This window comes from Vidua chalybeata, chromosome 10 (genome assembly GCF_026979565.1).
Source record: "Vidua chalybeata isolate OUT-0048 chromosome 10, bVidCha1 merged haplotype, whole genome shotgun sequence".
In the NCBI taxonomy this organism is placed as follows: domain Eukaryota; kingdom Metazoa; phylum Chordata; class Aves; order Passeriformes; family Viduidae; genus Vidua; species Vidua chalybeata.
This window is the reverse complement of record NC_071539.1, coordinates 17,682,381-17,707,666: the sequence shown is the minus strand read 5'-3', so window position 1 is coordinate 17,707,666 and position 25,286 is coordinate 17,682,381. Positions and strand designations below refer to the sequence as shown.

Genomic DNA, 25,286 nt, shown 5'->3' with positions numbered 1-25,286 from the left:
CCAGGAAACATTTCTGATGTTTTCAGTGACAATTACCTATTCAGACACTCCAATCAGACTTTCCAAATCACAGTCTAAGGGCAGTTGCAAACAATATTTTACAAACAAACTTTGACCCAGGCTTGTTTGGGTGAACATCCACTTAATTCTAACATACATGATCACATATAATTGAATTAGCCAATATGCACAGTGGATAATTTCACAGTGAATGCTCAGACTGGGATCTTCAAAGAAGAGCCTGCATCTGTCATTAAAATTAAATAACAGTCATGCTGTTCTGCTCAGGTACCAGAATTTCTATTGCTAAAATCCTTGCACTTTTTGAAAGTCACCTTCAACTTGAAAACTATTTTGTAAAATTCTAACATCCAGAGGTTTGGGTTTTTTTCCAGTCTGACTGCTCAGGAAAAGAGTTTGCAAAAAGTGTTTCAATCCAAACAAAATCTCATCCAACCTTCCATGCTTTGTTTTGCATTTTTAATCCCATATCACTTGGAATTATTCCTATACTGTTCTATATAAGACACAAAACCACTAGAAGTACCATTTAGATTTTTTTGTTTGGGATCTAACCCAAGAAACCTAATTACAACCAGGGTCTGTGTAAGGAAGGGTCTAGACCATCTTCTGCCCAACTTGCAGCAAGTGGGACATCATTGCCTGCCTCTGAACAGTAACACATTTAACTAGAAAGACAAATATCAAGCATCTTTTCCTCCAGGAATGTTATTGCATTGGAGACTTCAATTTTCATTATAATCTGGGACCATCAAGGTTCAGTTGGAGGTTTGTGATCTTTCTAAGCAAACCTGGACTTAGTTTTGAATAAAAAATGGGCCTATTTATGGTTTTGCATCAAAGTCATGTGAAATGTCTGGTTTTGCATGGATTCAATTAGAGACAAGCCTAAGGCACAAAGAGTTCAGATCCTGATCAGGATCCAGACCCACCCAAAGCTGAGGGACATTTAGACTGAGTGACTTGGTTCTTGTCCATCTCTGATTCCAGCACGAAAACCAGGTGGGTCTCACTTTCAGCAAATCCCAGATTTTTGCAGCTTTTCTAGCTTGGCATGTCAGCAGCAACAGGAGGGTTCCTATGACTTCTGATAGGATCTGAAACCCATGAGACACTGAGTCCCTGCAAACCAAAACCGTGGCATCTTCCCAACTCTCACAATTAAGCTTTAAGCTGTAAGAAAAAAAGAAAAGCCAAATTAACAGCCCTATTGACAGTTTTATAGACCCCTGAGGGCTCTGCCTACATCCAAAGACAGTGGGGCTTTTCTAAATTAAAGCGAATTAGCAATCAAGTTCCTAAGAAGGATTCATTTAATAAATTAAAGGGCAGAATTCAAAGTAATTTCAAAAGTAATCCCTTGGCCACAAATCATTCTCTGTACAGTGGGAAAATGGAACATTGTCATTCTGATGTTTGTCTTAGTTGGCATTCAGCTGTTTTCCTCTTTTAAAGTAATTGTTTATTATTTTAGTGGGCACCATCTTGCAGTAAACTAATGCTGCCATAAGCTTCATTAGGAACATGATAAACTCCTCATTTTGTCTGATAAACTCAAGTTACTTGGTTAATTTTTGCAACCAGAATTAGGGAGAAATAATTAGAAGTAAATTTGATCCTGCTGAGGCACTGAAGGAACGAAGATTCCCACAGTCCTCCTTAGTCTTGGAGTTCACAAAGACATTGAACAAACTTTTGGCTTTCTGAATTCTGTGCCGCACGTACAACATGGTTTCAGGAGTCTGTTCTCATGACGCAGCTCACATTTTCTAGCAGAACTCTGTCAGGACCAGGCTCTAGCACAAAGTATTTTACAGAGTTTCAACTCTCAGTTTAGCAGAAAAGATATTCTCACAAAGTCAACCCCACAAATTTCCTGAGAGCTTATATCAAACTCAATGCAGCTACCATTAGAAGTGACGACTTACTGACTCCCAAAATGCCATTCCCTTTAATATGATTTCCTGTGGTAACACACAATTCACTGGAAGGCCTTTGCACCTATTTAGGAACAGGCAGACTTTCAAATTAACTTCGGTGGAGCCATGACAGATTATAGCAGCAAAGGTTCAGCTGCTCTGCCTTTTGGGTATGTTTCCAATTGATGTCATTTCATGCTTTCAGACCATGATTGCAACTTGGTGAGAAAGGGAATATTTGCCCTTCTCTTTATTTCACATTTCTCCTTCCAAGCTTTCTCCCCTGCCTTCCCAATTCTGTGCTAGTGGAAAAAAAAAAAAAAAAACAAAACCCAAAATCTAGTTAAAGTCTTTTGTGAAAAATGGAAAGAGAGAAGGAATCATTTGTCTTCTAGAGGGAGAAGCATGTGGTCATGGCACTCACTCAGGATGCTTTAGAGTGGAGACCAACTGAACAGTCTATGAGACCCAGTAGCTCCTCTATTTCCACTCTTCAGAAGGTCCAATGAGTGCTTGAAAAAAGACAGATCAAAAACCAACCAAACAAAAACCCAACACACACCCCAAAATAAGCCCCAAGCATCTGAGTTTGACTCTCCCACACTCCAAATACCCAATAGAGGGTAGCTAGAGAGGTCTAGTTACAGCTTTCACCTCAGTGCCAGGGAAACACATTCCCTTCCTAATGCAGGGACATACCCTGCTCACAGCAGACAGGACAGGCACTTTCTCCCTGACTCCCAACCAGGAATTCCATCTGGACTCTGGAAACTTCTCCTAGCAAATATGATGTGCTCCCAAAAAAAAGTAAGTTTTTTCTGACTGCCAGGGTCCAACAGGAAAAGCATTTTGTCTAAAAAACTTCAAAGTTTGACTGTTACAGCTCAAGGCTTTTTCTTAAGACTTTCCTCATATATTTTACCAACACAAAATTCAGAAAGATTTACTGAGAAACTTAATTAGGAGGCTGGAACTCTTGTGTTATAACTGCACTGAAGAGCAGCAAACACATGATTGTTTTCCCGAGCATGCTGAGGCTTTCCATTATGCTGATGTCTCTGGAGCTCAGGACTTTCTAGTGCACAACGTGTGTATAAATGCACAATTCAGGTCTACAATATTCAGACTATACAAATAAAAGTCCAACAGATAATCTCTCTTCTGTCACCTCTTGTCACACTGGTTCCCAGAAACACTCAGTTATCATTGCACATTATATTTTAATCGCCATTCAATGCAAACATAATGGGCTTTAGTGAACAGTCATATTTATTATTCCTACAACTATGCCATTCTCTTCCCCTCCAAAGCATAAGCAAAGTTGCACCGTTCAAACACATCTCTTTAGAAAGTCAGGCAAAGTGCCTCCTAAAGGCATCAGAATAACAGTTTTTAAAAGAACCGTATTCCATTTTTTCTTTTTTTTTTTTTGGCTTGTTTCAATGGGGAGCATCTTAGCGTGGAACTAAAATAAGTCAACACCACGAAGCACAAAAGATTGCAAGGATTTTCTGCAGCATGGGCTTGTCAAAGCAAGTAGGCAGCCTTTGTGTGCTCCGGCACAGCAGGAGCATTCCTCCAGGTCTGAGTGGCGGAGCGCCCCCGGCCACGGCTGCCCTGGGCGCCAGGGTTCCCACACCCAAGGCGGTGGGAAGAGGAGAAAGCAGAGCTGCAGAAGTAGCGTTGTAAATGGGATGAACTGGTCAACACGCTTCTTAGGAAATCCATGGCTTCCAGGAAGGATCACGTGTAAAGATTTACAATACCTCTACATCAAAGGGTTTGACATTGGCTATACTGGTCCTTTCAAAAGAAAGACATGTCTGTCCCCTGTAGCATCAACTCTGACTCAAGCAAGAGTGCAAAGACATTGCTGAGAATCCTGCATGTACATACAAAAATAAGTTTTATTTTTGGATTTAAAAAGGAATTGAAAAAAAAAGCACAACCAAGAGTAATTGAAATAAAATTCCTATTTTCCTTTGCTCCTTTAAGGATGCTCAATTTAAATCTTAGTCTTGCAAAGTGTTCTGATAAATCACCAAGTTTTCACAGTTTTTCTGTTTTCCCTTTACACCTTGCACCAAGGCAGCTTTAAGGATAACGCCTGTGTTAGGAGCATGAATGGATGACCCTTCCGTACACACTGACCCAAAGATAAACTTTGACCTGATGTTTGCTAATAACACTTCTTCTTAAGATGCCTTGTTTCTTTTATGAACTTCTGCTTGACTCTAGGATCTAGAAGCTGACATGCATTAATATGCATTTCTGGGTGCCCTTTGACTTGGCCATCAAGACCCTTTGACCCCAGACTTGATTCCTAAACCCTGTCAATTGTTTTCAAGTGGAAAAAACTTATTTTCTAGTAATAATTAATTTTAGACATGTTTAATTAAGCATTTCTTGCCTCTTTTTAACTTGTTGTTATTTGAATTTGAGTACAATTGATGTTTTCTTCATTTAGTGGGTTTCCAGATTTAAAAAAAAAAACAAGCCTAAAGATACTCCTTTAGAGTTTAATCTTTTGTTTCCAAGCTTTGTAAAACTCCCAGTAACACTCAAGCGCTTTGACACTACAAAAACCTCCCCACGAATGATAATATATTCTAAAAAGCCTCCTTTCGTGCTTTTCAGGTTAGTTTGTGTATTTCTGCAGCTTCACAACCTTTTTCAGATCACTTTACAGCATTTTTCAGATGCAGTCCCACAGCCATAAAAGCCAAAGGCAAAACTTCCATGGATTCCCATGTCAGCAGGATCCAGCCTTTCAGCTGAGGCACTCAGAACCACTTTCTAGCTAGCACTTGGTATTTTTAGACTTAATTCTTGGAAGAACTTTCAGAATCTACAGTAAAAAAAAAAAAAAAACAGATCCATTTATATGGACATCTATTCCTCCCCTCTGTACCCTCTGTTCTTGCAGCCATACACACACACTGTGCACTAAAAGGACAGGGTGAGGAGCCCACCGCCAGCCCATCCCCGCCGGCACAGGGCGTGCTGCCACTTCCTGGTACATTCAGAGTTGGAAATTTCTAATTCCTGGAATCATGTTACATTATGGCAGGAATTGCTGCACTTCTGCCTGTTTTACATCAGGCCTGAAAGACTGCACAAAGGGAATGAACACTTTCCAGTGCTTAGATGATGTATCAAGTGTACGTTGTACACACAGCACTACAGCAATCAGCATCTGGGAAGGAACACCAGCAAATAAAAGGCCTCGAGTCTCAAGGAGAAGCCCTGGGACACAGCAAATGAGGGGTTTTAGCAAAGCAAAGAGACTACCCATTATTTTTGTTCAGAAAATGCAGTATAGCCCCATATTCTAAGAGCTGGATCTGCTTTCTTGCTAGGCAAAAATATTTCTCAAAAGAGGAAAGAAGCAGCTTAAAATTAATTTTTGCATTTATATTTATTCTAAGTCCACATAGCACAAACCAACATTCACTGAAGAAATCAAAGATGATGGATGCACCAGGCACTTGCACCAACAAGATAAAACAAGCACCAGTTTAATGGAAAAGATGCTCAGGTTCTACCTCTTGCCACACAGCTAAACTAGACTTCAGTTTAGTTGGGTGGGGGAATAGCCAGATAAGAAATTTTAAGCTTTCAAGCATCCCACTGAGAGGTGCAACCCAGGCACCCACCTCACATCTTAGGTGCCCTGGCTGACAATCAGGAGTGGCCCAGGGCAGTGTCCAGCCTCAAAGCACACTTCTCATGGACAGAGGGGACTCAGTCACACACACAGCATCTAGGAAACTCTACCAGAAAAGCAGCAAAAATCAAGGATTGGGGTTTTTATTAAATCCTTCTGCACATCTGAGAAGACCTAAAATGCTCTTTCCTCTTTCCAAAAGAGAACATACCCCAAACAATGTGGGGTTTGGAGCAGTCTTTTCAGGGTTTGGGGCTTGATGGCTCCCTTGGATCAGGCAATTGGACAGATTTCTGTAGGACAAAACCACAAGTAGAGACAACTGCAACAAAGAAAGAAAACCTGTCCCAGGCAAGGCCCTGGCTGCAGCACCTGTCCCACCAATGCATGTTGCAGCCAGGGCTCACTTGGTTTGAAACCAAAATCTAAGGAGGAAACAAAGCTCCCCAAAACTCATGCAAATGAGATTTTGGCAGATATCCCAACTCTCCAAGTTTCCACAGAACAGGGTGTTCAAGCCCCAAGTGGTTTGCTGTATGTTCAGATAATAGATAACACGTCATGGGACTTCAGTGCTTTCTGTTTTCTTTTGTCAGCTCAGCTGACTCCATCCAGCCATCCTTCTTTTCCTCTGGTCATAACATGAAGACTACTGCATGCTTTTGCAATCCTACTCTCCCAGTTTTACCTTGGCAGAGCCCATTGAACTGGTGTGCTACCCAGCAGGAGAGGGAACCACCCCTCTGGGACATGCACTGACCTTCCTCGCTCTGGGCAAATACAGCTACCCCAGGGAGTGAGAGCAGTGCACTTTCCATCTGCAGCAGAAGAAAGAAGTTTAGATAACATTGGAAACAGCTAAAACCAAAGGAGAGAGATGATGAAAACAGCCCACTAGCCAATTACACCAAACAGGACTGCCACTGCCACAGATCCTGGTCCAAGTCCAGCTGGAGATACAGGCAAGGCAGCTTGCACCAGCTCAGACTCTATGCTCCTTGTAGAAATCCTCTCTATTTTCAGCTGATGAAATTATACTTTGTCAGTCTTGATATATTCAGAGGGGTCCTTATAAAGCCTTATCCCTCCTGTAAGAGGAGAATCTTTTAAAACTCAACAAATTTAATTTATGGCTTTGACTCCAATGAACCACAGATAAAACCCTATGGACATCAGGAGGGACCCATACAAAACAACGGTCATTGGTTCTGTACAGTTATTCCAGCTGGAATTCTTAGACAGTGAAGTGTTCACACAGTGCCATTTTTTCTATTACTATGTAACTTCAAAACTGTGCTGTGCCTAACATATACAAGAATTCCTCTTTTTTCTGCTCCTAAAAAAGAAAATACAGTGGCCACTATAAAAGAAAAGATGATATTTCTTCTTGTATGATGGCAAAACCCTTCATACAAGAACAACCACACTGAATAGCCTTTTAGATTATTTGTTAGACTGAAGTTCAAAGGAGGGTGCAATGTAGCCAGGAAAAAAAAATAGTCCCTCTGGTTAAAATTTAGCATGCAAGATCTCAACAAAAGTGATTTTTTTTGACTGTGCCAATGCTTTTGTTTTCTCAACAACAGCAACAAAAAATTATTTCTTCCTTCTCCTCCACAGTAAACCATTACCAGCTGTTGATGGAGTATTTTTTTAACATGCGTTAAGTCATATTGTATATTGTCCATTTCATGTGTGTGGAGCATTTTTTGCTACAAATCCTTTACCATGTTAAACCAAGTGTACCACCCAATATTGCTGCACAGCTTAGGGCTTGTTAACACAAGTGGGATCCCACCAAACAGGATCATGCTGGAGACTGAAGTTACATTTACACAAAGGTGGTCACAGCAGCACCCGCAAACTGATGCAAACCTACGCAGTAGATTTACCCAGTACAAAGCAACAGCCACTCTTTCCAATTAAAATCCATTCACATTAAAAACAGACAGAAAAAAGAAAGAAAGATAAAAATATCAAGACCAAAAAAGCACCTCCAAGTTGCAAGTAGCTCGGTAATGTTGCAAAACTTCACGTATTTCAAGATGGCTCTTGCCACACACTTCTGCTCATGACTTATGATACAATCTTCTGCATCATCTGGATCAAGGCCAGAGCACTTTCTCACATTGCAAATTCATTATTATTTCCTTGTTTCAATAATTTGACAATTTAATGCAACTATGAAGATAAGTTCAGGAACCTCTTCTTTCGCCAGGACTTTAAAATATGCCTGTTTATGGGCACATCCATTTGGGCAAATAAAATAAAATGCTTTTCATGTGCAAATTCGGGCCAGTGGAAAATCAAGCCCCATGGGGATAATTTAACCAACAATACCAAAAAAAATTGTGAGGCAAATGTGAAACTTTGTCCTTAATTTACCTTGTTAGGGCAAAATAAGGCAGGAATCTCATACCATGTGTGCTACATCGCTTAGGTAAAATAGCATATGGTAAGTTAGGAGAGTTGCAGTCTTGGCTCTTAATCTGATTGTTTATTGTGGTTTAAAGTCTGACCCTTAACATTATGTGTGGTTTAAAACTATATTTGGAGGAAAGATCGAAAACGACGCTCCAAGGTTTGTAAATGTGTTTGTCTTTAAGGTTTGTTCCAGAGGAAACCATGCGTGTCTTAGCTCGCTCCATAAGCAAACCCTTACACGATTTTAAACATGCTAATGCTCACATTCTGCATCTCAGGTTAATCGAGAAGGGTTTTTTGTTGGTTTTCTACTAGCAGCTTGCCTACAATCCACCAACCCACCACTCTTTATGTATATATGTTGAATAATTATGAAGCTGTGAGTATTTATCACCTTTTCTGAGCAGTAAGCAGAAAGAAATACAATACTATTACTTCCAGCTACTGGCTTTCCCAAGATAATTAGGTAACACAGTGGACTGAAGCCTTGGTTAGCCCAATGCTGTTCAAGTTAAGTGATTGACATGCCTCTGTCTGGCTGCTCTATTAACTGTTTCATTTTGTTGCTATTTGCAGTTTGCTTGGCTAATACTTCGAACAAATACAGACTGTTTCTTTAGCCCCTTTTTTCTCTTTGACCTTCTCCTGCCCATTTTCTTTGAGTCACTTCAAACTGCCTTGAAAAGGCCTGTTGAATGTGCACAGTCCATCAGAGTCCCAGGTTCATCCCATTCCTTGCCCTGAATGCTCTACTTCAAAGATGGGCCGCATTCTTTAATTGCCCTTTGAATTAATATCAAAGGGTCACAATGCGAGTGCCAGAAGAGAAAGAGGCTTTAATGAAGCAAAGAGCTGCCATTCATTTGCAGATAAGCACGTTTTTATGCCTGACTGGTCACCATGGCTAAATGCTGGGTGAAGAGGAGGCAGGGCAGGCAGTGAGGCTTTTACTTAAGTGGTGATTAGTTCAAACAAACAAGAGTAAACAAATAAAAAACAACGCAAACATCCCCACAAGAGAAAATAAGTTAATATGGCTGAATGTGTTAAAAAAGCATCAACATCCCATTGTGTTCATGAGGCCTTAACCCTTGGCAAAATGCTGGGGTCCAGCTCAGCCTCTGCTTGCTTCCCTTACCCTCCACAAAAAACACTTTGGGGTTTAAACTTTCAGCCTTAGACTCAGACCAAAGAAACAAATAGTTTTAATATGGTTCTTTCCAGGGTTATAAAGAAAAGGAATCAGCAAGTTAATTTTGCTTATTTTTTCCTGAGACAAAGCACATTCAGTAGTTTGCATTTTAGTGCCTAGGGAATAAAAAAGTCTTTACTTAAATTATTATTGATTTACATTTTCCTAATTAATTCAGTACTGTGTTAAAATGTGTGGCTGTTCAACTTTCTTAATTGCCTAAAGGTCTTGAATGTTTTGTTTTAAATAACAATACTTGGGGATTTTGTCAGGTTGAATAGATAGTTTTGATTATTTGAGACTTAGGAAGCTGCACTAGGAAAACTTATTTAGCTTCTTAATTCTGCCTATGAAGTCTTCTATTTTCTCTTTAAAATAGCAAGAATATAAAATTGAAATGAGAAGATTTAACATAAAATATAATGTAATATAATTACAGCCATAATGCAAGTACACAGAAACAGGAAGTTCCCAGGTGTCTTCTTTATAAATTCTGACTTATTATTTATAAGATCAGACTTCTCTTTACACAGAAATAATTTACTTAACAAATACAAGGTTGTTTCCTTGCAGAAGAATTACTCCCCCATGAAAGAGGATTAGCTATAGTCATAACAGTGTAAAAGTGACTTATGAGTGCATTCTCACCAGGAGTTGTGCTGGTATCTCCCATAACTAAGAAGGCTGTAGGAGTACAAACAACCTGGAAAAACACAGACCACGTTTTTAGCCCCACTTCTTCAAAAAGGGTTTTTCATTAATATTGCATCCACTCAAGCCTAATTCTGTGCGCAACCTGTCACAAGATATTCTCTCACCGACACTTTCTGAGATTTATTTTTTTTACTCCTCCACTGCTACCCTACCCCTGCCTTGCTTAGCAAGAGTGTTCATCACCCCAAACCTGGATCAGAATCTTTCTTACTCACCAGAATGTGGAGAACTTTGACCTTAAACATCCAGCAGGAAACTCAGTACTGACAAACTCTGGAAAAGCATCTTGCATTTGTGGGAAGAAGCAGCACAGTAATGAAAAACATACCACAGAAGAAAAGGTCTCAGCTGCAGAAGAGGGACAGAAGAGACTTGGAGGTTTCAGTGCCAGCACCAGCATGGTTAAATTGCTCTTTCTTCAGAATACAAAGCCATATGTTGAGCAGCCTGCTAGAAAACTGCCCAACTGCACTGCATTAAATTAACGGTACTACTGAAATTTGGATTGGGTTTTTTGAGCTACCCTGGTCTGCAATTTTTTGCTTTACATTAGTCAAGATCCTCAAAACTCTGGATTAACTCTGACATTTATTTCAGTTTATGTTAAACACCACCACTGCAGTGCTCCTCTAAGACCTGATGCTCTTCTGTTTCAGAAGTGTTGTATTTTCCAACACATTTTTCAAAAAATATTAGCTAATTTATTTTCGCTATATTTTCCATACTTCACATTATTAATTTCACTCTTCTTCATATATTGACAGGCAGCTCTGTGCATTAGGCTAGATTACACTGTTAGCTGTCAACATAAAACATTCTGCCCCACTTGAATTCCTCTTCTAGACATGACAGCCTCGGAAGGGCACTGGAATAAAAAAAAAACTGCGTCACAGTACATTTAGAAATAATCATTTATAAGCCACCTCCACTCATAGAACAGCAATGTTTCCCAGACGCAGTGCACTTCAGAGCAAGGCTGTGGGTACAGTGGGGACAGCAAGCTGAGCAGCAGCCTGACACATGGCACAAGCTCAGGGCTGGAAAAGCTGTTCCCAAGGGTTTCTCCAGGCTGAGGGACTGCCCAGGCAGCTCCAGCTCTGAACCATGCACCCAACAGCCTCCTCCATGCCACAGCCCCACAAGAGGTCAGAGCAGCAGGCCCAGCCAGGTGCCTCCAGGTAGGTTTGCTTCACAAGGCAAAGGTGAGGCTCACATACAGACAGCAGGGGCTCCCGAGGCTGGCACAGCCCCAGCCTCAGCACAAGCAGGGATGAGGGATCTCGCCCATGACAGACACTCCAGTGCCATTACAGGAGCTGAGACCTGCATTTTGACCCCCACCAGGTCACAACTAATAAGTCAAATCTGCACACACACCAATTGCCACAATTATTACATGATTGAAACAAGCACCAAACACACAGACTGTCCTCTTTTGACAAGCAGTACAGTGGGGTTTTCAGCCTGTAAAGATCTTTGCTACAAACTGCTCTTATTTGTTATACACAGTCTAGAAATACAGCAAAGTGCCACAATAATTCCTGACTATAATGTATAAATTACATATGCAAAGCTATAGCACTAGTCTCCAACAAGGACACATAAACTTTCTGTTTGGAACATGTTAACAATCAATCCAATAAAGCAAAACAAATAGCTTAGATGCTTTCCAACTTTCAAATTTTGGTAAATTGCTTTACCCTTATACATTAACCCCCCCAACACTAAACTGGGGGAAAAATTTATTTCCCTATTAAATTTATTCTGTATTTTGTCCAATCTGTCACTCCAGCCTCTATCAGTACAGAAAACATACACAGTGTTACAATAATAGCAGTTCTAGAATAGCCTAATGCTGGGCAAACCAGAAAAATATTAGTCAAGCCATCTTACATATTCACTACCATAAAAACAGATAAATAGCTACGTTTTGTGAAGCAAAGGGACCATTGATTATTGTCATTATCATTATTGAATTATCAAGAACCACCATAAAATTTGAAACATAAGCAAATGGATTTGTTTTGTATTACATCAGTTCTTTGCTGATACAAAGCAGAACAGAGCCATTCATAGAGACAAACCACTTCACGCTGGACAGGGGCATGCACACAACCAGCCCTGCTCCCCTGCAATTAGCTGTCCTTCCAGCACTGCCTGGGGCATGCGTGTTCCTGGACAATATTTTCCTGAAAATTGTGTGACAAACACCACAAGATCGTTTTATGATAACTGGATTCAGCTATTCTCTGCTTTTTGTCATTGTTAATATTATTTCTGGTTTTGGTTTTCATGTAAATAGCTTCACCACCATGCTTGAATGTCTGATTATCCAGCTTTTTTTATTATCTGCAACTTCAGTAGTAAATCCTATACAAAGTAATTTAATACTGGCAGTGGGTTTATTACTGTTACTAAACAAAAAACAAACAAAAAAAAAAAGGCGGAGGGGGGAGAAATTAAATACATAAACTGAAAAAATAAACCAAAATACTTCAGAGCTTAATATTCACCAGCTAATCTTATCTTCAGGGAATCGACTGAAAGTAGCCAACTTAAACTTTGAAGAACAGCATTCCCCTACCATCTATGTCCTGTGGGTGGAAATACAGTCCCAAAAGTTCAGATAATCTGCTCTTTGCTACTAAGAGTTCCACCATTCCTGGGGTTTATGCAGAGCCTGATGCAGATGGGCACATCTTCCTTCATCTCCTGCCCAAGCCCTACCTGCTGCCAAACATTTTATCAAAACTTTTAGGTTGTCTTTAAGAGCCCAGGATGTTTCTGGACAGAAAATCAATGAAATGAAGCCTGGATTTTTTTTTTTTAATGAAAAAAAAAGAAAATAAAATTCTTGAAAGATCACTGAAGCTGAAAATCAAATTGAATCTTAGAAAACATATAAACTTAAGGACAAGTTTGAATTTCCAGCAAAACTGCAATCTACGGGAAAGCAAAACTGAACTGTGCAGTCAGCATTCCAGCTCCTCTGCAGGACAGCTGCTCTCCCAAAGCTGCTAGTTCTAACTGCACAGAGTCCCAGGAAGCACCAAAATACTTTGGACACATTTCATTAAGTTTTATGTACTGAATTTTTATTTCATAAATTTCAGTCTTCCTATTAATTTCAAGACATATTCAAGTTCTGAAGAAAGGGATTTATGTGTGTCTAATTTTTCTTTTTCCCCCTACAAGTTTCATACTACATCTGCTTAACCTTAAGACTAAATTAACAAAAGGGTTTGGAGGTTTTTGGTCTGGAAATGTTCAGTGGCAAGCTTTTCAGAAAACAAACACTTTAGACAGTTACAGAACAGCAGTGTCTAGCTTTCACACATACAACACAACCTAATTTTCTTAAAGGAAAATTAAAAGCTGTACAATAGAATGAAAATGTGACCATATGTTAATTCTTTAATCTTAAAAGACCACTGGTATGGCGCCAAAGCACATGCTCTGGTATAATCTGTCCTGTGCTCAGCCCAGAGGGACCAGTCCTACTCCCACCAAGACAGCAAGAAGTTCACATCGACTTCAGGAAGAGGAGGATTCTCCAGGAGCAGCTCCCAGACAAGGATGGCAGTGCTGAGATGCTCTTAATCAAACTGCCATGTGTGAATCCAGAGAATGCCTCATTTGTCCATGTGCCCAAACAAAGCCATCATTTGAATCACCGTCATTTGAAGAGTTAAAGGAAAGGCAGGAGAAACCCACCTGAAAAGCTCTTCTCCACTTACTACCCAAAGGACAGGCATTTTACATAAGCCCTACTGTTTTTTCCACTATTAGACCCCAGCAGATCCCAAAACCTTGAGGTCACTTTTCCTTATCCACCATAAAGAGCAAGCAGCAAGTACTGCACAAGCTAACAGGATTTAAATAGCAAAATAAACAGGATCCAAAGATTTCCAAACAGCTATCTGCTGAAGGTCTCAATAGAAAACATTTGTTATGAGATTTTAAGAATTTGCATAATTTTGGGGAATACTTTGTTTTCAAAGTAATTCTCTTTTTCACCTGCTTAGGACTTGACCATGTATGGCTTTAGTTAAGTTTTGTTGATGGCAGCTCATGTTTAACCAACTGTTTTTAATTTACAAATTAAACTTGTCAGAAGTAGAAATCCTTCCCTTGGAACCCTTCCAATATGTCAAGAATTAATTCTAATGAAAACGGCATTGCCTAAATGCAGGATGGCCAGTTACTTACTTTATTTACACAAAGTCCTTCTCAGTTTCTTTGATAAAAGCAGCTAAATCTTTTTCCTCTTTCATGTTTTGTCAGCACTTGATTCCTTTTGTCCCCTGGCTATTTGCCTAGCTGTGGACAATAAGGCAGGAAGAATAGAAGCAGATTGTTGGAATGGCCCTCAATAAACCTAATTATGACATGTTGACTGCACTCACCATGACATATTCAGGAGATCCAGGCTTATTCAATTACCCTTGCCAGGTTTCTCTTTCAGACCTAAAGTTATCCTTTGACTGTTTGTATTTCTGAACAGTATTCATGTTCATTGTGAAAGAAAATCCCCTGGACTTTGAGGGGTTTCTAAGTTGATGCTGTTATTGTAGCTAATTTTTATTAACTGAATGATAACATGATAAAGAAATAGACTTTTGTTATGTAATAAGAACAAATCAGTGTGTGCTTAAAGTTACACCTTTCTTTCCTTTTTTTCCCCCCCTGCAGAAGACTGGCAGCGCCCAGAACCTGAGTTAATAAACAAAACTCATTCCTCAACCTGTATTTAAATTTCAAAGGCGCTGAATATAGCCTTACTGAAAACTTCTGGCAGCCCCAGAAATCTTCCAAAAGCAAAAAAACTCCACATCCTCTTCCCCACAAACCTTTTTATCCCCAACATCCAAAAGCCACAGAGGTGCTCAGTACTGTCAGCACCATATCATCTTTCCACCCACACCTTCACACCAAGGGATGTTTCTTCATCTGTTTGAAACAGTGTAGACAGATCTTTTAATTAAAAGTCAGGCTATACATTGAGGGAGTAATTTACTCAGTGGAAAAACTGTTCAGGGATCATGCCGACAGTTTCTGCAAAACCAGTTTAGAGGCTGTGTGTGAAGTGGACAAAAGAATGAAAAAATGAAGGAATGCTAAAGGGAGAGAGAAGGAAGCAGCCCAAATCAAACTCAGCTTATACGTCAAGCAGCTTTAAAAGAATTAATATTCATGTCTCTATTCCAAACCATTGCACAGTCATACTTAACTGCTTTGCTGCTAAGTTGTCTGCTATTTCCCTCAACAGCTCCTATGATTGTAAATGAATAAAACTCTGCAAAGCAAACTAAAAAAAAAAAAAAAAATTACAGTTATTGCATAAATCACTTCTTTCTAAGCTACGTGCAAACCAAATTTGCTCAATACTAACACTGCACAGGTGGGGAAAATATGTTGCTCTGGTGCAAATGGGTACTCCTACTGTTTGCTGTGACAGCCTCTTTTTTCCTCTGAGGGACTGTCCCAGCTGGGCAAGTCAGAGCTCACGCTCCGGGTCCTTGCAGCCAGCTCTGGTGCTGCTCTCCCTGTGCTCAGCAGCACCACAAAAATCCCTCCTGAGCTTCACCCTGCCAGGGGCTGCCAACGTCTGCACATCCCACGGGCTGAGGGACCTGTGGAGCCACAGTCTGCGTGCTGGGGCAAAGAAAAGTGAAAAGATTGTTTCTGACATTTCTTCTCAGTCAGCCCTCTAAAGGACATTTTGTGGAGTAAGAAACCTTCCCCAAAGAATTTGAGTATCTCAGCATTTGTTTTCCTTCTGGTTAAGAGAAGTTTGAATATGTCTCAACAGTAGAAAACTGCAGAGGAAAATTATTTTTAAATGCATTCATTTTGTCTCAAAACAGAATAATAATCAGATCTTTAATCTTCATTTTCTAAGAATAAACATTTTTAAATTACAAACAAAATTTAAAAATTAATGAACAAAAATATTTAGTTCTGCCAAATGTTGAAAAGAGTGATTTTATGTAGCCTGAATTCTTCCTTTTGTTTTTTTTTTTAGAACGAAATGTTGCCATAATTGTCATGATTTGACAGGGTTTTACGTTCAATGGATTCGTATCTTCCCAGCAGAAAAAACAGTTCTGAGATCTCCAGAGCAGCACAACCTCCAAATAATATTTAGAAAGACAATAGCACAAAGTAACTCAAAGGATATTAGCAGTGTTCACGTGGAGGGGTGCCAGAGGAATGTCTTGAGGATATAACCTACTTTCCTAAATTATCTACACACAGAGCATATTCATAGGATTGGTTTTGTTTGAAATTCGAGGGTTGGAGGGAGTTGTTTGTTGCTCTGTTTTATTTTTTTTTAATTTGGAGACTTTAATGGGTGCTGACAGCAAGCCCTCTGAGCAGTAAAATAAATGTTTCTTAACATGCATAAAATCCTCCATTTGCATTCTTTTACTAATAAAAAGAGGTACAGCTTTGCTTAAGAAGTTACAAACTCATCTTTTGTATCAAGTACATGAATTTCTTCTAGCTGCACAAACAATGTGCCTGGCCAGACGTAGCTCTATCCCAGCTCCATAGTTTATGTGTATGTGCAGAATGTGTGTGAAATGTGACACACACATAGAACAAGCAGAAGTTATGAAGCATTATTCCTCAAAATCTGCAATATTCCTTAACAATACATTTAGGAGACTGACATCAATAGGCATATGCATTACACTGAAGTGTGCTTTACCACCTTATTACAGAAGCTACATTAAAAGGGACCAGAAATCTTTCAAATTTTACCCAAAATACAGTATTGTTGATTCCATAACTTGTTTTATATTACTAAATAGGAAGAGATTCTCTATAAAGAGCAACTATTATGCCCAAAGAAAAATTAGAAAAATTATTTAACCTTACAACACAAATAACTCAATGTCTGGCTGTACATTCTATATGCCCTTGCTCAGGAAAGAGTCCTCAGTTATTCAAACTACAACATGTTCCATTAGCCAGCTTGAGATCTCTTATATTCCTGGAAATCAAGGAACTTCAAAGGAACCACTCTGATTTGATACCAAGTCCAGGATCTGATCTAAAAACATATTCTATACTGTAGCACTATTTCCTGACAGGTTATTGGAAAATCTACCTGAAAGTACAAATTTGTAATTCCTCAGTCCACTATTACTTGTTCCACAAGAGTCATTAAGACAGTATCTCAGATTATGTTGGTTTGCTCTTTGTAACTCATCAAAATAAACAACAGGAGATTAAAAATTGTTCTTTTACTAAAATTTTAATCAGGGATACACAGCAACTACAGAAATATACAGGAAAAGGGAGATAATGGCTGAATCTACATGGTCTGAAGCTGATGCTGAGTTCTCCGCCCAAATGTCTCCTGAATATTTGTGTAACAGAAACTTGTCAGACAAATTTTCAAGTTTGCATTTATTTTGATATCTGTAAAGACTCATTCTACCAGAGCCCATGGCACTCCATGACTGATGAACATCTGATCAAAAGTGGCAGCAAAATAAGAATCACTGCAGGTCCTTAACTTTCCCCATCTCAATCTTTAGGAAACAGAGACTGCTTTAAATTTGGATAAGGAATAGGGTAAAAATAACACCCTGAATTTATCTAGAATTTTTCCAGCAGGGAAGTCAAAGGACATTTATTATTTTATAAAAACAAGCACTTTGGAGATGCGACTACAGAGACATTATCATAGTCAAAAATGTTCTATTCATATTACAAGAGTCTAAAATTGTTCCAGGAAAGCAGGAACCAAAGTCTTTCATTTCCCAAATACATTTTAAGCTGTGTACAGCTGATGCAAAACAAGGACTATAACCTGATTTCCACTAATGGTCTAAGACTGTCAGCCCACAACATGACAAAAATCCAAAATGCTCCTCTTTCCCTTACTTTTGAAAAATTAAAATCCTGCTGACAACACTCTACCAAATTCAATTCTATTGTCCTGTTTTCAGCTCTAAATCTTATTTATTCTTTCACCCTTTTCCGGAAATGAAAGATAAAATTCAATGTAAGTGAATGTTCATATACTTGATTTTCAGTGAGTTAGATGGCATTGGGCTATGCTGAAAGTAAAAAAAAAAAAAAAAAATCTGTTGCAGGATTGCACATTTGAAATTTACTACAAAGTACATTGTTTCAAATGACCATTTTCCACAACTGCATGTCTTCTTTGTGTGAAACACCCCTTTGCTTTGCTAAATGAAACTTTCTCAGCAGTGAAGATGAACTCACCTGAAATCATTAATGCAGTGGGAATTCGTCTTTTTTTCACTTAAAGAATTTTTCCTCAGTATGTGTGCAAACACTTATACAGAAAATTTAAGCCAGCCAACACTAATCTGGCTTTTCTGCCACCTTCCAGTGATAGCTTCAAAGGAGCTCATAGACTCTATCTAGATAAGTCATGCAATCCACTCCTAGAGAATATCACAACTGCTGCTGCTGTGGGCAAATCATTTATTTTGAACCTAACCTTCAGAGAAACCCCATTTCCTTCAAACAGCATGACTGAAGACAAGGGTGCCTGAACACGTAGGGCAGGCTCGAGCCAAGAGACAGAGCATGCAAACAGAGATCTTCCACATCATCCCAAAGACTTATTTTCCATTCTTGCAGCCTGTCTTGGCTTGTAAGATAAGCATATATTCTATTTGCCATCTGTCAGAGGTGGGGCAGGTATCTTCTGCTGGGCAGTTTTCTTATCTCTTCCAAGAACAATGTCTCCCTCCAGGGAGATATCTTCTGTTAATGGGCCATTGAACGGCTCACTGCATGACTGATAAAGTTACATCATCTCATTGTGAGAAGCTCCACCCAGAGGGAGGAGCCAAGCATCCCTACCTGCATAAAATCAGCATTTCTTGAGACAGCAGCTCAGTCTCTTCACTGGATTCCCAGAGGAAGACCAGGCCTATCTACTCTATCACCAGACCTTCAGAGCAAACTATACCCTTCTACTGGACCATCGCTTCAGCAGCATTTCATCTGCCACTCCAGGAGCAGGAGGAGCAGCCACCATTTAACTGGACTATCACCAACACCCTGACTCCTCAGGGTATCAGGTTTCCGACTCTATCGGTAGTTTTGTTTGTACTAATTACATTTTTTTTAATTTAGGGTTTTTTTTTTCCTAGTAAAGAACTGTTATTCCCATTCCCATATCTTTGCCTGAGAGCCTTTTTATTTTGAAATTGTGGTAATTTGGAGGGAGGGAGTTTACCTTTTCCATTTCACGGGAGGCCCTTGCCTTCCTTCACAGACTCCAGTCTTTTCAAAGGAAGACGCAGCCATCAACTCAACTCATCACTCAAACACACCATGAAACAGTTACTGGAACACAGTATTGCCAGCTTGCTCATAATTACTGGTTCTTCTTCCCTGCCCAATGCATAGCTAAATGAATGAGGGCTGTCATGGAAAGGGACTCAAATGTTAAGTCTGGCAGAGCTGGATGATCAGGATAGGAACACAGAGAAAACACACAAAAATCCCACAGCCTCATCTTTGCAGCAGTGAAGTCCCAAATCCAGGCTTGCACCATAAATATTTTGAGAACATTCTACATGGCCCTTCCCTGCACCTCAGAAAAACTGCTACAAATTTCCTGAGAAAGAGCACCCAGCACTCTGCTCCCACAGCTTTGTTTGGCCCCTGGCTCTGTGAAGCACAAGTGGCACCCACAGATGCTCACACAATGCTCATGGCCACGGGCTGGCAGAGGGGTTACCCACTCACCTGTGCAAGCATTTCTCAAATATTAGAGACAAGATGCTGCAGGGTTTCTCTTGTTACAGAAGAGGCCTGGCCTTCCCTACCCCATCCCCCAGAAAGTGAATAGCCCTGTGTGCATCAGCAGGAGCATCAGCCCTGTTTGGGCTTGCAGTACAGACTGCTCTGCTCTGTGCTCCTGGGAACTCAAAAGAGCTGCTTTCTCCATCAGACATCCTCTGGTTTCTCTGTTGTGTCTCTGCCTTTAACAAAGACTGATGTAACACACACAGACCTCTAAAGTAATGCCTCCAGAGCACAGCCTCACAGGTAACACTAAAACTGCTCCTTAAACCCATTTTAAAATGAGATAAATTACTCTAGACTGCAGTATTTAACATAAATAAATTTCCAACCAAAATTAAGTATTTTAAAATTCATAAAATGAAATTATTAGGTCAAGTTGAAGAGATTTCTCTGGATGCTATTTGCAGTTTCTCTTTCCTATATTAGAGAAGCATCTCATTTACCAACGCTGACACCCTCCATATATGAAGTTCGGTTGCTGTTTTAAATGCACAGCAGTTATACACTTGGACCACTCATATTAAAACACATTGGGGCTGTTTTTCCACCTTAAAGGCAAATTACAGTGTATGAATAATGAGTATTTTTTGGAGGCAGAGAAATGGATCATCTTCCCCCTCCATCTGGCATGGTGCTTTTCCAGCAAGGCAGAAGTGGAATTTGAGACCTCTTTATGAATAAGCAATAAAAGACTCATGAAATGGGATGGTTTAGTAACTTCCAAAAAGACAAATCTGGAGACAGAGATAGCTGAGGCTGGGTACCTCAGTTTGCACATGATTTATTTCCTCCCCTGCTACAGGAGGAGAGCTCCAGCTCCCAGCACAAACAGCTCCCAGCACAAACAGCTCTCCCCATCTTACCTCAAGAAGAACCTGTCAGGAAAGAAAGAGCCTAGCAAGTGTTCACATTGGCCTTTGAAGTTCTTCCTTGGCTGACTGATGCTCGTCCATACATAACTGGAAGAAAAGACTTCCATTGTGCAGCTCTTTACTCCAAGCGTATTATTCTCCAGACAAAAGCTTTCGAGTCTTAACTTTTAAACACACCTCTCTTTAGGGTGCACTGTTTCTAACCCATAAAATCTTTTTCTGTTCATTAAAAAAAAAAAATAGACAGCTTTCTCCCCCTCAGACAATCTACTCTGCTTAGCTTTTTTGCAAAGGGATGCCACAGAGCAGCCAGCAACAGAACAGCCAGCTCTCGTTCCCAGAAATACAGTATTTTTCCTCAGCTCTCCAATGGCTTACCCAGCCCAGCTTTAGACATGAAATACAGCCATTGTAGGAACTCCTTGGTTTTAGACTGAGACCTGGTGAATAATCACCCTACTGAAAACATCTCCAACATCTGGCAGCTTGCTGCTATTTGCAGGGTCTGAGCGCTGGGTCAGGCAGGGATGCAGGAGCAGGGCAGGGGGTTAAGCAATGAACATGCTCAGCACCTGCTTGCTCTCTGCCTGATTCTAATCAGTATTCTCCTCTCATGCCCAGGAATGCTAGAATTCTTCAGTTTTCTCAGAAAAACTCAAAACTTCTTCTGCCTCAAGGAAAGGAGGAGGGGGGGAAGAAAAAACAAAGAGAGACGGGGAAAAAAACCTTTCTGTTTAGGGTCTGGCCAAATTTCATTAAAGACAATGCAAGTCTTGCTATTAAATTCAATAGGCCTTTTTTCAGATTTATGAGCAATCTCTCATGCTTGACACTATTAATTAGAGGAATTAGTGATGTTAAGAAAGAATAAAAACACACAAAACCGACCTATAATTTTACTGTTTAAGAAATAGACTGTAACAATACATTTTTCCTTAAAATTTTAGAAATCAGTAAAAAATATTTGTTTTACCAATTCTAGAAATCAAATCTTGCTTTACTGCAAGTTGTACTACAGTTTTAAATCTAAAAACTTTTCTTTTTTTAAGACCTGTTGACAAGTTTAAGCCACTCTATCAATTGCAACTAGCTCCCTGGTTTTTTGGTTCGTAACTTCATGTCCACGTTGGGGACTATTTATCTTTGTTAAGAATACTGCTTATAAAATAAATTACAGATTTCATGTAATAAAACTTTAAAATCAAACCCAAGTAGTTCATCTCTAGTCAGCCTGTTTAACACAAAATCCCACCACTGAGAAATGCATTCTCTTGCATAAGGATGGAAAGCTACAGTTTTAAACTGTAAGTACTGCAATGTACAACAAAAGAATGCTTAAAGCATGATTTCTGTCTCCTTTTTCTGCTCGGTACATGTTTCTGCTTTAACAAGTACAACGGTAAAAAACAAATGCAATTTAAAAATAAGAAAAAAATTTTAACAGTTATCCAGGAAATACACATTTTTAGTGAATGCAAGAGCAGCTGTAGAAGAAAAACCAGTGCAAGACCTCGGTGCCCAGTCACAACCGCATAAATTTCAAGCATTGAATACTTTCTTAGAACCAATGATTATACATACACATTATTGAATAGATTTTTCACACCACATATTTGAGAGAATTGCAGGATATTCATGGGAGACTCAGCAAAACCAGCAAAAAGTATGTATCAATTCCTGCTGTACTCCAGTAAATACGTGGTGGCTCAGAGCCTCAGTGTAAATTGAGGTAACATCTCTAGATTCTTGGACTTAATCCCGGACCACACTAGCTACTGATCTGCTTTAGCTTTAAAAAATAGTAATAAAACTACTAAAAATAAAGGTGTAGAGTCTTTACCACTTCACCAAAGCACACCCCTGCTGCTCTGTGCCAGGGCTTGCTGCATCTGGTGAGTTAAGAGGTCCATACCATGGGCCACTGGACCAGAGAGTACCACTGTCCCCTCTACAAACAACCCCTGGTGTTCCCGAGCTCTGCAAACCCAAAGTTGAAAGCCCAACTACTCTTTTTCAAGGACAGGCTGCAATCCTATCTAGCCACAAACATTCATTCTAAAGTATCATTCCATCTGGATTTGCAGTTTCAGCAGATGAACGATGACAGCTGAACCTATGGAACACTTTTGATTCCTGGACACCAGACATTTGGAAATACCATTGAGGGAGGAAAATATCATTGGTCCCATGTCTTTAAAAAAAAAAAAAAAAAAAAAGAAGCAAACCAAAACACAAAAAAAAATCCACAAAAAGAAAAAAACACCACAGAAGATACAAGGAGAAAATTTAACCACAGAGAAGGAAGAGACCAGTAAGAGGGAAGGAGGAGCAAGCAGTCCTATCTCAGCTGGCTCCAGGCACAAGCCGTGAAGAAAGTCACTGCAAAAAACACAGAGCAAATCATACCAACTCCAATCAGTTCCCCTTCAAACTAAAGCCAACTCTTCCAGCACCAATTTTGCCATAACCACTTTTTTCTTGTTTGTTTGTATAGGGGTATCACTTACTTATAAACACATCAGTCACCAAGATCACTCCTTCCTATTCAAAATGGGTATTAAAAAAGATCCATTAGCCCAATTCAAAGGCACAGAACACACCACAGCCCAGCAGGAAGAAAGTCAAAGCCTATGGAAAGATGGGCTGGGCATCCCCTTTTCCACAGCAGGAAACCAGCACCAGCTGTGTAAGGGTGGGAGAAAGCCCTTCAGCCCGAATCACAGCGACCTGAGGCATCCACTCCAACAGCTGAATGTCACCAAGGGCAAAGCACCACCTACAAAGCACCTCTGTGACCCCCTGTCTGCACCTCGGGAACACAACGGTCCTGTGGAAGCTTTAAAGCTCACAAAAAATCTAAAGAAATCACTTGCAAGCCTCACAGAAGAAAAGGGCAGAGTGAGGAACTGCCTGGGCTGGAAACAGGGTAGCCCCAGCTCCCACCTGGGCTGGGAGCCAGCCCTGCACCCAGCCTCAGTCGCAAGGACTGTGCTCACTGCTTCAAGCTCGAGCTCAGAGAAGCACAATGGGTCTTTCAAGCAAAGGATCTGGCCCTGAAAAGGGGCCCAAGGCACCCTAAGGGCACGGCACTCCACAAAAACCCCGAGGCTAAAACAGGAGGAGCAATGCAGAGATGCATCCAAAGGGGCTCCCCCTTTGCCATCCTGGAACCCCACTGCTCCACAGGCCCTCCCTGTGCTACCCAGCTGGCCTGTTTCTTTAATAGAGTGGTCACTTTTCTGCATGGTAGCACTCAAGAATAGGAACAGGTGAGTCCCTCCTACACTTTTGCATCACCTGGAGGATATTTTTTCCCCTCATAACACTTTTTTAGGGTGTTTTAATTTTTATTTATAACTATCATTACCAGGATTCAGATACTAGCTATAGTTACAATTTTTTTAATACTCACTTTCTGTCTGTGATTTACTCTTCCAGGGCTGAAAAGTCTGTTTCTGATGTCAGATTAACAGAAATATTTATGTCATCAACCATCACTCCATCTTTTCAACTGCCAATACAGGAGAAGCACAGTAACATTAAATTCTGATTTAAGTTCTTCCTTGGCTAAGTGACCTCTTACAGTCTGGGGACAAACCCTCTTTACACCCATCATAGTATAAGGTTTGACAACCATTCAAATTACATAGTGTCCTTCCAAAAATTTCATGTGCTGCGTCAATTAGGACCAAGGACAGGAATGTTGTATATGGAGACACAGTGTGCCTCCCCTCCTGATACCCTTCAGGCAGGGAGGACCCAGAAATCAGAGGGAGCAGCACTGCCTCCCACCCTGCCAGGACTGATGGAGCAGATTGGTTACAGAGCTCCTTACAGCAGACAGCCGGGGCGAGGTTTTTGCTTTTCTCTGCTAAATCATACGTTAGAAAAATTAAGTGCCATTCTCTAAATCAGCTTTTTTTAATTTGCTCTGCTTGCAGCATTTTAACTGCACTTACTGGCTATGTCAGGTCTCTTCTTTAGCAGCAAAAATTGATGTTTAGCACTATAAGGTCTTGCTAAGTCTGAGAAAGTGAAGGTGTTCCCTCAGATCTGGAATGTGATTAAACTTTCATGCAGATTCAATGCTAAGTAACCTGCACAGCCCCGCTGAGAGTACAGGACTGTTCTCATGTAAATGCCAATACCATTTGGTCCCAAGAAACTTTTAAAGCATAAAGATGGAAATAACAAAAAGACTGAAAATGTGTCTGCTGTATGCAGCCATTTTGCATTTTCACCAGGACATGTGAGTACCCTGAGACCCTGCAATGCTTCTGGCTGCTTCAGCCCCTGCCCCAGTGCACACAGCATGCGGCTCACGCCAGTCCCAGTGCTGCTCAGAGGAGGTGGACAAGCAGTTAGTTTTAAGGGGTTTTCAAAAGACAACACTGTATTTGTTGGAAAACAAGTTGTGGGTACTAAAGCAACAGGGGTTTGTGTGGTTTTCTGTGTAGCTGCCAAATATTCGAGCATTTTTGCTTGAGCCTGTTGATTTAAGAGTAGATCAAATCAACTGTGCTAAAGCAGGGATGAACCCACAGGGCTTTTTCCTAACTGTGACATCTATTGTATAATCTTCTAAATAGATTCCTGAATGTTTTCTTCTATTATTTTCCAGTTCCACAGACAAAGAGCACAGTGAAGTCATATACCATCCAGGGAATAGC

General features: G+C 40.2%; 1 protein-coding gene across 7 annotated transcripts in view; it reads right to left on the bottom strand.

Moving 5' to 3' along the window:
* The window catches only part of PAX3 (paired box 3), a 79,082-nt gene that overhangs the window by 37,952 nt on the left and 15,844 nt on the right, over positions 1-25,286 (bottom strand). Inside the window, exon 5 of one of the 7 annotated variants that reach the window (XM_053951473.1) lies at positions 22,919-22,995. The exons of the other annotated variants lie outside the window; for them this stretch is intronic. Coding sequence (XP_053807448.1) covers positions 22,955-22,995 — 41 coding nt within the window. The 3' untranslated portion in view covers positions 22,919-22,954. Of the gene's footprint in view, positions 1-22,918; positions 22,996-25,286 lie in introns of those variants that run through there. 7 annotated transcript variants of the gene reach the window in all.